Source organism: Monodelphis domestica, chromosome 1 (genome assembly GCF_027887165.1).
Source record: "Monodelphis domestica isolate mMonDom1 chromosome 1, mMonDom1.pri, whole genome shotgun sequence".
NCBI classification, from domain to species: Eukaryota; Metazoa; Chordata; class Mammalia; order Didelphimorphia; family Didelphidae; genus Monodelphis; species Monodelphis domestica.
The window spans coordinates 234,997,305-235,012,995 of record NC_077227.1 but is presented as its reverse complement, the minus strand read 5'-3'; the positions used below and the strand labels follow the sequence as shown (position 1 = coordinate 235,012,995).

The following is a 15,691-nucleotide window of genomic DNA, read 5'->3' as shown; positions in this document are numbered from 1 at the left end:
CAGGAAGTAGAATTGCAAACATGGATCACTCTATGAAAGAGCAATACATTGGTAGTAGTCTCTTGGTAACCGAGGATGACAATTGCCTTTGTGCGTTTTCATCTATGGTGTATAGATGAGTGCACAAAGACACTTGTGGGTGAAGGAGATTTAAGTGGAAAAGTCATTGCACAGAGATAGTCTCACTCTCTCGGCGTTGGAAGCCTGGGTCCAATGGCACGAAAAATCGTTACACCTGGAGACTTCCTCAGCTGCATTGGATGGCCGTGTTGTCCTTTGTGCTCCAACACGCACTAAGCACTCCACAGTGCTTTGCTGCATCGCCATCTTAGCCGTTGAACCTTCTTATTGGTTTCTTCCATCTGTTCAGCCGAAGCAGTCTTCACATGCTGGGTGGGCAAAGCCCTAGTTCACCAGGGGTCGATGACCCAATGGCTACCCTCACAAGGTTTAGCTGGCCTGTCGAAGCCGTTGCCCGGGGTGTGGCCGCTGCCGCATGCTACCAGCTACTGGGAGCCACAAGTGAGAGCTGGGTGTCAGGTGAGGGTCAGAGGTTGGAGAGCTGCCCTAGAGGGCACGAGAAGCCCTCCATACCAGAGATACTACCCCTTTCTGAGCACCCCATACACCCCGCAATGCATTACCTATCTCAAATAACTTCCAGTTTCAGGATGCTTTTCCTTCCTACCATTCTTGGGTACACTGCTCCTTTTGATTATCTTGCCTGAGATTCAGGGAATAAATTCATATCCCTACAACCCCTTGCCATTTAGGCCTGCCCAGTCTCTAAAAATACATCCAATTTGGGATTCCTCCACACTATGTTCAATGAGGAGTTCTCCCTCCCTATGTGAGATCCCAGAGGTGTGACAAAAGAAACCTAAATGGATAGGAAAGGAACTTTAAAGAGTCTAGAGGTGAAATTTTTAAGCCTTTTAAGACTCCATTATTTTATGAAAGTCTCTGTATGTTATTGTATTTTACTGGTTATTTTTTAAGATTTAATTTTGTTGTTTTAAGTTCATATATTAATGTATTCAATACTATTCTGTTACACTGAATCATTTTAATCTACTGTGTTTTAGCTATTAGATATCTTCTGTTACCTTTCCCCTATGACTTTACTGAACAAAATATCATTGTAAAAGCCTTTTCTTCCATTTTGCCTTTGTTGTCACATGGATGATGGATGCCCTCTATCAACTTGGGTAACAACCTTTAGAGAATTTAATGAGCTAGGTATCTCAGATTGATTTTAAGGATTCCTCAGACATGGTTTTAGCTATTGTTTGGTTTAATAGCTCTGACTGATCATCTTGCCTGACTCTTAGTTGTTTGTAACAAGAGGTAAATGGTCTATTTAGTTGCTGAAGTTAAGTGTGATTATAATCCCCACCTCTGCATTTATAAAGACATAATGGATGAGATATATAACAGTCTCATACCAGAGTAGCTGGGAAGTTGTTCCTAGGGCATGGTACCCCTGGATGGCTCCAAAGAGGGAGCATCTCCCATTTGTAACTCTTCAGCTTACCTTTCCACAAAACTTCCACAACCCTTCCACAAAAATTATCTAAATCATTGGAGATCTTTTAGACCCAAAAGGTTTTCATCAACAATACAAAGATTTGGGTTGTTCTGGGCTCCTCCACCACATTTTTGTAGTGCTGGCAGAAATAGACTTTGCTAAAAATTTCTCAGTCAAGGATGAAAAATTAGCTACACCTAAAAAACTTCTGACAAGCATCCATTAGCTTCTAAGGTTTTTTAAATGTCATGTAGCAGACTCATGTGAATCCTAATGATAGTGGGTTTGCTTGCTATTGTCATTAACTGGTCTATTATGATTTGGGGGAATTTTGATACTTCTTGAATGTGCATTACCTGAATTACTACTGTTTTATAAATATTTTACTTTGTAAAAAATAATCATTTACACTCAGATCATGGTCAAGTTAAAAAGGAAATGGATCTCATTTTTTGGTGAGAAACCTCTGTGTGCTGACCTCTCCTTGGCTGACACAGTGTGTCACTGATTGTAAGCTATATTGTTTATTTAAAAAAAATTTTTTTATTATTTTTTTCCTTGCATGTGCTATATAGTATTTAAGTTTTGTTTTTTCTCTTTTTGTATTTGAAGCACATGTCACTGATATTGAGATTTTTTAAAACTTTTTTTGATTTTGACATAATATAAGTTCAAAATGTACATTTGCCCTAATATCAATGCATACTCAAAAAGCTTTAGACTATAGAAATAATGACATTGAATATTTAAAAAAATTATAGGACTTTGCTTAATGATTCTGTCTGATTCCAGAAGAAGGGAATACAAGAAGAAGAGCTACTTGCATAGTGCCAATAGAGCACATGGTCAAAGAGACCAACCAATCCCAGTGGGATTGATGAAATTTTGAGCCATGAAAAGAGGACTTGAACTTGTTTGGGGTTTGAGGTTGTGCCTGTTTTAACATATGTCAGAGGCAAGACTTCCCTGAGTCCCATGTTCTATAAGCATCTTACTTTGGCTGCCTTCTTAGCTCCTATTATCGAGTCACTTTTCTGTCTTTCATAGTGTGGCAAACTTTCTGTAGTCCTGGTTACTGATTGGGTAAGTGCATAATTGCATAAATCACTTTAACTGGGCCCTGTTTCAAGGGCCTGTTATAGGTTTATTTTTCCTTTACTTAGAAATTTTACAAATAAGACTTTGATATTCTATATTTCATGCAGAAGTTATTTTTTCTCTTTTATTTGGATTTTTTAATATTTTTTTTCTTTGCCAATTGATTCCTATACCTCATAACTCAGCCATGCATCCCTGAGAGATCCCTATGTTTCTCACAATTCTCCTCAGGGGTGGAATGTATTATTATCCTATAACACAAAGTTTAAATTCTTTTTGAGAGTAATTTTAGAATAAGAAACATGCTACTTCTCCAAATCCAGAAAGTGAACTGTTTGGAGAAGGTGCCATGAAGAAGCCTGCACAGACTACATGCTGCACCAGAAGATCTAGAGTGAACTTTGGGATGTGGTGATTTGAACTGTGTGGAGTTGAATGCATTTGTTTTTTATGTATACACTTATGCCAAAGGGACTGCCCCCTAACTGGCTTTTTGTCAATGCACCTAGCAATCATTGGTTTTGTTCTTTTTCCCTTTTATCCCCAAATTATTGTAATTTAAAAGTTGGTTATGTTTACAAGATCAATTGGAGAGGCCAGTCTTCTAAGAGATCTGGGGGGGGGGGTTGTATAATTGGAAATCTTGTGCCTTTGAACTACATTTCCCAGGAGCCCACAGACTTCCTGTCATTAGGTGCTGATGACGTAGATGGGGAGATGAATTTGGTTTTCCTGGTCTCTCTGGCTTTGCTTCCTGTTCATGACTGTGGTGGAACAGGATTTTTGAACAGGTAGATTAGCCATGGGCATGTGGTTTTATTGTTACCTTTTTATTTTATTTCTAGTGATTATTAATAAATCTTATAAAATATAATATTTTAAATTATTTGATATTAATATTGATTTTCAGCAGCAGCAGTAGCAGCAGTAGTAGTAGTAGAAGCAGTAGCAGTAGTAGCAGAAGTACCAAAAGTAGTAGCAACAGCAGTAGGAGCAGCTGCAGTAACAGTAGTAGCAGTAGCAGTAGTAGCAGCAATGGTAGTAGCAGCAGAGTTATGCAGTGTACAGGGTCCCAGCTCAGACAATACTGATGCTGTAATTAGGTGTTACTCTTGCTATCAATAACCAGCTTTGAAGGGAATGTGTCATTTTCAGAGCACAAGAGGTCAGGTAGTACATGGCCCAGGACAGCCACTACAAAGGTGAGCAGGTGGGAGAATGGGCACTGTAAAGGAGGAGCTGCAAAGTCGGTCAGTGTAGACTGTAGAGGTCTGGAGGAGTACACATATGAAAAACAGGAGGCAGCAAACACTCACTAAACACCTGCCATGGGTCAGGCACTACAATAAGTTCTGGGGATACAAAGACCAGAAAAGGAAAGAAACAATCTCTGCTCTTAAGGAGCTTTCATTCTAGCAACCAGGCTGTAAAGGTTTTTTTAGAGCTCACCTTCCATCTTGAAATCCATATTGTGTATCGGTATCCAGGCAGAAGGGCAGAAAGGGCTAAGGCAAAGGGGGTTAAGTGACTTGTCCAGTCTATTGAATGACTAGCTCATTTTGTACAGATTCACAGAATACAAAAAGCCATTCAACAGTTTAACAACATTTATCAAGCTCATTTAGTAACTATCCTGAGCTACAAACAATCCCAGTCCTGAATATTCACCGCTATTCTTCCCCTTTCTTGGAATATTCCTCAATGCTATAATTTTCCCAGCCTAGTAAAGTTCCCTCTCCAGTCACACCTCCTCCATGAAGTTTTATATAACTACTTAATTCCTCAATGGTTCTTCTATTTGCTGAACATCTAGACTGCTGTCTATATTAATGAAACACAACCTTTTCACCTTTTAATGTGTGTTCCTCTTTTCTGCCTAATCAAATTGTAGAAGAACCATTTCCATACCTTCCCACCACAGCTAGTACACAGTAAGTGCTTAGGAATGCAATACAGAGTGAGTAAACAGGGCAGCTTAGTGGAGCAGTGGGCCAGAGTCATCAAGACCCTAGTTCAAATCTGCCCTCAGCCACTTAAAAGCTTTCCCCCGGCTAAGTCACAGAGCCCTGTTTACCTCAGCTATAAAATGAACTAGAGAATGAAATGGTGAACCATTCCATTATCTTTGCCAAGGAAAGCCCAGATGGGGTCAGACAGTCTCAGATATGACTGAAACAACTGAACAGCAACAGGAGTCAACAAACAGTTATTCATCAAGTCACACATAAATATTTACTTACCAAGATCATTTGTAACTTGATAAGACCCATCTGCAAAAACCCAGAAGAAAAGTCCTTGGGCACTTCGAATGGATGACCCAGCCTTATTTACTCTTGCAGCAATGAATATGCCACCCGTCACTGGTTTCTCTATGTAGATATCACAACTTATATTTAAATTTCTCCTAAGGAGCAAAATTGTTCATTAGTTCCAACCAAAGATATTTTAAAAATATGAATTAAACACATTAATTAGCACTTGATTTCATACTTATATTTAATAGAACTGACATTTTCTAGGAGTTAATACCATCTACTAGTTAATTGTACTACTAATAGTAATAGTTAACAGTATTAGTAAGATAGCACTTCAAGAATAACAAAATGATTTGTATTAACATGTATATGATTATCTTATTTCCTCCTAATAGCAACCTTGAGATTGGTTCTTTGATTACTTTGATTTTACAGGTGAGGGAATCTGAGGCAGACAAAGGCTAAGTGATTCGTCCATGGTCCCAGAGTCTTGTGAGGAGGCTTAAGTGCCTAAAGCAGGATTTAGCTGAAAGTCTTCCTGATTTGAGGTCTCTGTTCCCTCTATTTGCTGAACTCCTGCCTCAAGAGGCCTAGCTAGCAGGAATCCCCTCTTCTTAGTTTTTGTAACATCTTACATGAACTAAATCAAATAAATCCATTGCTTCTGTTATGTATATCTGGAGAGAAGCATTTTCCTCTCAACTTAACAAGGCTTAAGTGTTGAAGAAATAATGGTAGTGTGAAAGAGAATTCTTTACTCTATTATCTATCCTGAGTTAACACTAAAGTACCCCAGTAGACTGTGAAGACAGGATTAACTCTCCTGTGTCTACCTTTTGATTCAATCAACACAAGCTTGAACTAGGCAGAGGAACACAAAAACCACTTAGTGAATTTATACCCTACTTAGTGCTAGATGAGAAGCCAGGATGATACTTAGAGAGCTCCACCCTTTTTTCTAACTCAGTCAGAAGCTTGTGAAATCTTTTAAGAGTACACACCCTCAGAAACTGTTCAGTCGGGGAAACTGTGAACCCTTTTGATGAGCATTCCTCCCTCCAGAAATTGTGAACTGATTTCCACAAACACTTCCCACTGGGCAGTACTAGACAATTTCGAAGCTGTGAATGGCCCCTGTGAAGAGGGGAGCAGACAAGAAGCCACTATAAAAGGCCCTGAATTTCTGAGGCTAAAGATAAGTCAACTCCAAGAAGGAAGCTTAAAGAAGTTGGGCTTCAAGAAGGCACTAAGATTAAGTATGGGTTTTCATTACGTCTCAGAATCTTTTTACTGATGACCTTTTAATCAAAGACAAGAATTTATTAAGCTCCCATCATACCCCAGGCACACTAGGCAGGTGGGTGTTAGCACTGGAATTATTGTTCACACACTTGAATGATTATTTAGAGGAAAATGAAACTAAGGAGGCAACTGAAATGGAAATGGCAATTAAGAAAATTGCCTCAATAATTAATTGGGGAATGTCTTAGTTTTCTATATGTATGATATATGTATACATATATGTATGATAAACTAAGCAAAATTGATACTTGAGATGCAGAGCTCAGATATATGCCATGAAAGGCAATTTTCTGGTTGTCAATATGATAACAATCAGTTCTTGCTAACAAAATGGAAAGTTTTACACAGCTTCAGTTAAAGCTCCTCAGTGTTAAAATCACTTTGCTGGCACTCCATGAAAACTAAACAAGAAGAGGAGTTAGTCTCCTGCAAAATGAAGTACTTTTACAACTTCTGTACTTTTCTAGAAAATAAGATTTGATTTACTTAAGCAGAACTGCAAATAAGCACTGGAAAGTTCCTTCAAAATCCAAATCTAAATGCTATAATTTTTAAATTAGCCTTTATTTTTTTTACCAGCCTATGGTAGAAAGACTTAGAATGTAAGCAATAAAAAAAATCAACATTTCTTCCTAACTGGTAGAAAAATATTTTTTTTCTGAGTCTCCTATCTTGACCAGGTTAGAGATGGAGGGGCTACTGAAGGGTCTATATTCACTCTGTTTGGCAAAGGAGCCTTGATCCACTTAACTTTCAACCTTCATAGGCAATCTGATGGCCCCACTCCTAGTCTTACCAAATATTGATTGGTCTTGGACTTGGGGTACATACCAAATTGGCTTTAGCACCCCATAACTGAGAACACTCAAGCTTGAGAGTTCCATGAACCTTTGTCTCCCCATTAGGTGGGATTTATGATGTATGCTATCATATCCAACCCTTGGTTGGATCTATTTCTTACTCATCAGAGGTGCATAGCACTTTGGAAACCTATCCTAGTAGCTTACCAAATGAGTGATATTTGCAAGGCAGAAATATGTCATATGGTCTGCAATAAATTGTAATCCAACTTAATCAAACGAATAATTACTTACTGAGAACCAATTATTTGATTTCAGTGAGGTATATGTAAATACAATATAGTGCCTCAGCCATTCCTCAAAGAATGTCATCTGAAATGCTTACTAGACAGATTATTGAACTGGGAAGAAATTAATGTGGAATTAAGTTTGGAAAATGTTTCATGTGTAAAAATGGAGATTTTGAACCCCAGACTTCAATCCCCAGAAGTCCTTGGTGTTTCCCAGAATTCCCTATAATCTCACCTGAGTCCCCAGGTTGGTGAGATCACAATTAATATTTAACTGGCAGTAATGCCTCCCTCTCTCTCTTCCATTTCATTGCGATGATGTAGTAAGTAAGCTAAGCACAGGGATTCTGAATTAGTTAATCAGCCATGGGCACGTGGTTATTATTTTGTATCCTTGATTTATAATAATCCTTAATAAACCTCAAAAAATATAATATTTTTATTACTAGAGACAATTTAATTTTTATAGTTAATGGCAACCACAAAATTGGACAAGAACTTTTCAATTTTTTTTTTAAGATAGGCTAGATAATTTTTTTTAAGCCACCTTTCTCTGGCCAAGGCTTTTTGGCCCCCCTCACAAAGCTCTCTTGATTCAGCTTGCTCCTGTGGCCTGCTTCAGCATGCAAGCCATCCGCTCTTGCCTCCAGCCATATGCTCTGGACCTGCTTGACCCAGATCGCTCTCCTAGTCCTGACCCACCCCCCCCAACCCTGGCCCCAGCTAATCTCCAGCCTCCGAGCCAGATCACCTCAGGCCAGCCCCAGGACCCAGGCTTCTGGTAGCTGCCACTGTGTCTTTGGAATCACAAACCAACTGGTAAAAACTGGGGTATTCTTTCCTTAGGCAACAATTAGCCTCCACATGGCAGGGGACCTGAGGGGGCTGAAACAAGGAGAAGGAAGAGACTTTTCTAAACAGGAAGTTACAAGTATGGCATACTCTATGAGAGAGCAGTGCATTTCCTATTTCAAAGGATATTTTTTGAGTGCACTGATACTTTTATTTATCTCACCTGAGATTCAGGAGAGAAATTCATCTCCCTGCAACTCTTTTCCATTTGGGCCTGCCCAATTTGAGGTTCCTAAAACCCATGTTCACCCTTGCTGTGGAATATTTGTCAGTACTGACAAAGGAATCCCAATGGATAAAAACAAAAAACAAAAATGAACTTTAAAGAGACTGGAGGTTATATTCTTAAGACTTTTCAGACTCCAGTGTTTTATAAGAAAAAAATCTGTATTTTATTGCATTTTGCTGATTGTTTTAGGATTTAATTTTGTTGGTTTTAAGTTCATATATTTATATATTCAATACTATTCTGTTACACTGAATCATTTTAATGTACTAGGTTTTCACTACTGCTATATTCTGTTGCTTTTCCCCTATAAGTATACTGAACAAACATTATTGAATAAGCCCATATATAAAAACAGCCTTTTTTCTATTTTGACTTTGTAAATTGTCACATAGAGGATGAATGGACTTCATCAAAACTGGTTACAATTGTATAACAACCTTCAGAAAATTTAATGAGCTAAATATCTCAATTTGATTTTAAGGGGTATTTTAGACATGATTTTTAGATTTGTTTTTCAACAACTCTGATCATTTTGCCTGCCTCTAACATGAGGTAAGGTCCATTTTAGTAGCTGAAGTGAAATACAATATAATCACCACCTCTCACATTTATAAAAATGTGAATGGATGGGACATCACAGTCTCATACCAAAGGAGCTGGGACGTTAATCCCAGGGCATGGTACCCCTGGATGGAGGATACCCTCTTCAGCTCCTTTACCCAACATCAACAGTACAGAGGTTTGTTTTTTTTTCTAGATTCCTCTGCCACATTTTGTAATGATATCTAGATTTCTTGATGATGTTCTAGACCCAAATAAGGTTTACTTTGTTTAAAAATGTATTTGCCAAGGTTGAAATATTGCTACACCTAATAAACTTGTGACAAGCATTTATTTTCTTTATATGTCATACAGCAGACTTATGTTAAATATGATAGTGGATTTGTTTGCTATTATAATTAACTGGGCTATTGCAAATTTTGGGGATAATGATACCTTTTGAATTTGCATTCTGTGTTGTACTACTGTTTTTTTATAAAAAACTGTTACTTTGTGAAAATCATTTGTCTTGTACTCACAGTGGATCATGGCCAGGTATGAAGAGGAAATGGATCTCATTTTTGGTGAGAAACCTTGTATTCTATATTTTCTTAGCTGACACAGTGTATCAATGATTATAAGCTATATTTTTGAATTTTAAAACTCTTTTTTATATTAAATAAATATATATATAAATAAATAATATATATATAAATAAATAAAATATATAATATGTTTGATTATGTTTTTCATGCATGTGCAATATACTATTTCAGTTTAATTTTTCTCTCCTTTTTATATATGAAGCATATGCCACCCGTATTAAGATTTTATTTAATTTTTTTATTTTGCAGTAATACAAGTTTAAAATATATTTACTATAATGTCAATGCATGCCCAAAAAGCTTGAGATTATAAAAATCTTGCCACTGATTGTTTAAAAAAAAATTATGGGACTTTGCTTAATGATTCTATCTGATTCCAGGACAAGAGAATACAAAAAGATCCATTGCACAGTGCCAAAGAAGCACAAAACTAAACTGCATAGTGCCAATTGAGCACAAGGTCAAAGTGACCAACCAATCCCGATGGGGTTGATGAAAATTTTGAGCCACGACAAGAGGACTTGAACATGTTTGGGGTTCAAGGTTGCAGCTGTTTAACATGTGTTAAAGGCAGGTCTTCCTTGTTCCACATTCTACCAAGTATCTCAAATTTGACTCCTATCTGGCTCCTATAATCTAGTCCTTTTTCTGTCTTTTATAATGTGGCAACTTTCTATGGTCCTGGTTACTGATTAGGTAAATGCTTAAATGCTTAAATCATTTTAATTGGGCCCTGATTCAGGGATCTGTTATAGATTTATTTTTTCTTTACTTAGAATTTTTACACATAAGACTTTGAGAGTCTATATTTCATCCAGAAATTATCTTTTTTTATTTGGATTTTTTGCATGTTTTTTATTTCTCTTGCCAATTGATTCATATACCTCATAACTCAGCCATGTATCCCTAAATTATCCCTGTGTTTTTCAATCACCTTCTTCAGGGGGGAGGGAGGGAATGTATAAAATATTATTTTAAATTCCTCTTGAGAGTAATTTTAGGTTAAAAAACATGCTACCTCTCAGAATCCAGAAAGTGAACTGTTTGGAGAAGACACCATGACGATGCATTCACAGACCACAACCTGCACCAAAAGATCCAGAGTGAACTTTGGGATGTGGTGATTTGAACTGTGTAGGTTTGAATGCATTTGTTTTGTATGCATACTCTTATGCCAAAGGGGATTTCCCCCTAAATGGCTTTTTGTCAATGCACCTAGCAATTATTGGTTTTGTTCTCTTTTTCTCTTATCCTCAAATTATTGTAATTTCAAAGTTGGTATGTTTACAAGATCCATCAGAGAGACTAGTCTTCCTCAGGCCTCAGGGGAAATGTAAAACTGGAGATTTTGAACCCCAGACTTCAATCCCCAGAAGTCCTTGGTATTTCCCAGAATTCCCTATAATCTCACCTGAGTCCCCAGGTTGGCAAGATCACTATTAGTATTTAACTGGCAGTAAGGCCTCCCTCTCTCTTCCATTCCATTATGATGATGTAGTAAGTAAGCTAAGCACGGGGATTCTGAATTAGCTAATCAGCCATGGGTATGAGGTTATTATTTTGTATCCTTGATTTATAATAATCCTTAATAAACCTCAAAGAATATAGTATTTTATTACTAGAGACATAATTTAATTTTTACACATGGAAGATGTGGTATGTAACCCTCTCATCTTGATAGGTAAACTATTTGCATAATGGAGAAATATAGTAATGGTACTCAAAACAAGGACAATGGTAGGAACAAAAGCACAGATAGAAAGAGCAATTAATGTCCTATGTAGAAAGCAGACCTGTGTGATTAGGGGGCAAGCTGAGGGAATTCAGGCAAGGGACTATCTCATAGACAGTTTTGAAAGCCAAGAACAAGAACTTAAGAATTGATAAGGTCAGTAATGAAGAGCCATTGGGTGCTCCTGAGCAGGAAAGAGATAAAGTAAAAGAAATATTTTAGAAAGAACAATATGACAATGATGATTAAATCAGAAGTAGGAAAAACTCAAGACAGAAAGGTTATATAGTAGGATTAAATTACAATTTGTGCTTTCAGATTTCACTCTATATAGAGTTATTAGGACACAGATAAAAGAATGTTAGAACTGGAAAGGACTTTAAAATTCAACCTCTTGTTTACTGAGATTGTGCGGTCTTCAACAATTTATCTAACTTCTATGGTTCTTAGTTCCCTCACATATAAAAGGGAGGAAGTTGGATTAGATGTGTCCTAAACACTTGCCTAAACTACTGTAAGAGCCTCTTAATTGGCCTTAGTTAAGTTTTCAATTTCCTTTTCTAATATACCCTTATAGATGTTCCTAGCCACATCTGACCATGTAATTCCTGTGCTTAGAAATCTTCATTAGTTCTATATTACCTAAAAGGTAACAATCTTCTTAGCCTGTCATTTAAGGCCCCATTAAGCTCCAATCCACTCTTCCCATCTGATTTCCTGTTACTTCCCTTTATATATTCTGCATGGCAACCACATTTCCTATTTCATTCTGCCCTCTTCTGCCTTTATGTATTTCTGCAGTGTATTCCATGGCTAAAATACACTTCTTTGATGGATGAGATGGGAAACATTTAATGTGCTATCAATCTAACACAAAGATACAATTGATTCCATAGCACCAAACTCCAACTCTGCTATGTCATTCTGTGGTAAAGATGACTGTAGATACTCAGAAGCAATAGCAACGAGCTCAAGCTCCAGAAAGTCCTACTCAAGTTGGAAATGCTTCAAGTAGAGTAATGCATTGTATGTCATCCAAGGATCAACCTAGTCAGTCCATCCATCAGCAGTAGCTAGCATTTACATAGCAAAGCACTAAAATTGCACAATGTTTCAAAAGTAAGAAGGCAGCCTTAAGCTTTATTAGCTTAAATGATAATTAATAAATAAGCTTTATTAGCTTAAAATTTCATTCCAATTTTTGGAACATACTTTATTATTACCTCATTAGATCTCCACAACAACCCTGGCTAGCTGGTTTTCCTGACTTCAGGCCCAATCCTTGATCCAATGAACCCCCTCACTGCTTCACAAGATTGGTGTTCACTAAATATTTATCAAATTTAAAGAAAAAATAAGTGTAAGGTTATGCAATAAACTCCTTATTAAAAGAGCTTACAGGGGGCAATTGGGTGGCTCAGTATACTGAGAGCCAAGCCTAGAGATCAGAGGTCCTGGGTACAAATCTGACCTCAGATACTTCCTAGTTGTGTGACCCTGGGCAAGTTAATTCACCCCCATCGCCTAGCCCTGATCACTCTTCTGCCTTAAAACAAATACCTAGTATTGATTCTAAGATGGAAGGTAAGGGTTTAAAAGAATTTTTTTTTAATTAAAAAAATAAAAGAACTTATATCTTTGGATAAAATTGGTGGCCTCAAATTGAATTTCTTCCCCAACATGGGAATAGATTTAAATTCACTGTTTTAGAAGTTTGTATCATTTTGGATAGTCAAACAACATGGGATTTTTTTTTGTTGGCACAATTTCTAACTTATTTCAACTGCTTACCTATTCCCAGTACTTCACACAGACTTTGTCACATAATAAGTACATAATAAATGCTAGTTGGATGACTGAATGGTTGACTGATGGATTTGTTATTAAGGTAAGGCATTGTACTAGGTAGTAGTATCACAAAGGTGCTAAAAGAGCTTAAAGCCCAGGAAGGATGAGATATGAATACATGCCCATTAGCCCAGAGGAGCAAATGCCAGTGTCAGAGGTTTACTTCTAGTTCCTCACTCTTAACATGACTCTCTGATTTAACGTTGCAATAGGTAGAGAAGACACACTTGACTCAATTCAATAAACAAAGTTCAGAGCTGTATTACTTCTTGAAAGAGAATTCTTTACTCTATTGTCTATACTGAGTTAACACTAACTTAAATACCTGACTAGATTGTGAAGACAGAACTAATTCTCCTTTGTCTACCTTTTGGTTGAATCAACACAAGCTTGAACTAGGTGGAGGAGCTCAAAAACTACTTAGTGAATTCACACCCTACTTAGTACTAGGTGAGAAGCTAGCAAGATATTTGGAAGAGCTCCACACCTTTTTAAACTTGTGAATTCTGAGTTCACACCCTCAGAAACTGTGAACCCCCTGAACAATGCTAGACAATTTTAGCAACTATGATTGGCCCCTGTGAAGAGGGGCAGGGACAAGAAGTCACCATAAAAGCAATCCCTGAACTCAGTCTGAGGAGATGTTCTTGGAAAATATTGTCTGAAGAGATTGTATTCTGGAGATAGGCTTCTAACTGGGGAGAGTCTTTGAGGGGGGCTTGCTAGAGACTGTGGCTTGGTTCTTGGGCTTGGAGCTTGATTTCAACTTAGACTCTGACTCCTGGACTACTTCATTGGGTGAGTGAAAGGCTAACTACTTTCATAGTTTCCTAAGAGACTAGATTCCATTTTGGAGGAGGCCATGTGTCTTACTCACTGCCAGTCTTCCTGGTTCAGAGCTTTTATGTTGCTATCCCCCTCACATTTCTCTTCTTTATTGTTTCCTCTCCATTTTGTAAATATTTGTAAATGTATTTATATAATAAATGTTGGCGAGCACATAATTTCATAAAATTATTGTCCAACCATTAATTTTGACCCTTACAAACTCCAACTATAAAAGCTTCTTTTGCCTCTTACCAATGCTATCTAGTGTACAAGGAGGTACTTAGCCTTTAATTACACAAAGGAAATTTTTAATACAATCCAAAAATCCATCCAGCAGATAGCATCATGTGACCAACAGCTACAAAATGAGACTTACAGAATCTAAAACATGTAACTCATGAACACATAAAATCCCATTGTCAAATGAGTCACAAGTTACATTTCATCAAGCATCCTTTCATTTTCACATTCAAGTCAAAATGCCCCTGTAACAGTCACAGTTGAATTGAACAATGTGTAAAAACAGTGTATTCCCCTCTTCAAAGGAAAAGGGACTTGCAATTGTGTCATCAGAGAATCAGAGCAGAGAGCTCAAAAAGAGCCTGCTTCATCTTACTTCCTCATTTTATAGAAGTGGAAACTTAAGCTCAAACAGGGAAATGTAGTTTGCCAAAAGTGATGAGAGCACAAATCTATCAAATGGATATTTAGTCACTCCTGTATGGTAACCCAAGACAGACTGTAGGAACCATCTCAAGACTGACCACAGAGATAGCAAGCCAGCATCTGGTACATGTATATAGCCGACTCTCCACCAGATCCATATGAGGTAGCCCCAATGAACATACCAGTTATAATCTCCTATAATACTGATGGTCTGATCTGCATCCTCAGCCCAAGTGATAGGTCGCTGATTGAGCATTTGGCGTAAGGTAAAGGTATGGTCCCCTGTACCCTGGTCATTGGTGAAGTATTCGAATACACCTGTTTGATCTGCAAAATGTGGAGATGCTCTAAAAAGTGAATTGCCTATTTTGAAAAAAAGAAAGTCATCATTTCTATTTCCAGACATTCATTGAGCAATTATTAAAGAACTTTTCAACTTTAAAATAAGCCTTGTACAAATAAAAACATGTGCACAAACACATGGATGTGCATGTACAGGAATGTACCCACATACAAACTGACTGAAGCCTAAGATTCCATATCAATGAAGAACTAGTAATTATTATAATCTATCCAGTGAATTAAGTATATTAATTTTTGTATATATGTTTTAACCTATTTTTTGAAGTCACATACTCTTTTCCTTTACATGGAGACAATCACCACAATTTGTTTCTAATGTCTGTTGAATGTACTTCTCATAGTTCTTTTCTTTGAAAAATTTCAGGTTTCTTAAGGTGTAGCATGGCCATAAAGGACCTAAAACTGCTGAACTTGGGTACTATTTTCCACTCTTAAAAATGAATATAATACAGTTTTGTCTCAAGCTAACTCCCTGTCAAGGCCTCCACAAGACCATCTTTACTGTTTTAATAAGAGCCTCTCATCCTTGCTGAAGGTTATATAGAACAGAAATTCTAACAATATTATCTCATATTTATTTGTATATAAGTTTTTAGTTGTCAAAATCTTTTCACATTCATTACCTTATTTCAGTCTCATAGTAATCCTTTAAGATGAATTCAAGGATTTCTTTTGAATTCTAACTTTTCTAGAGAATTAATAATAACTTAAATTTTAGATTTAATGTCTCAGCATAGCCTCATGGCATGGGAGAT

The 15,691-nt window shown here is 37.1% G+C and overlaps 1 protein-coding gene across 6 annotated transcripts in view; it reads right to left on the bottom strand.

Moving 5' to 3' along the window:
- The window catches only part of LOC100019605 (galactocerebrosidase-like), a 126,669-nt gene that overhangs the window by 35,995 nt on the left and 74,983 nt on the right, over nt 1-15,691 (bottom strand). For 4 of the 6 annotated variants that reach the window (XM_056810579.1, XM_056810580.1, XM_056810576.1 and 1 more), the window contains exons 14-15: nt 14,756-14,936; nt 4,867-5,030 (exon numbers count right to left, since the gene is read on the bottom strand). In XM_056810579.1, the coding sequence (XP_056666557.1) occupies nt 4,867-5,030; nt 14,756-14,936 (345 nt within the window). Of the gene's footprint in view, nt 1-4,866; nt 5,031-14,755; nt 14,937-15,691 lie in introns of those variants that run through there. The other 2 variants (XM_056810577.1, XM_056810581.1) reach the window with 2 other exon arrangements.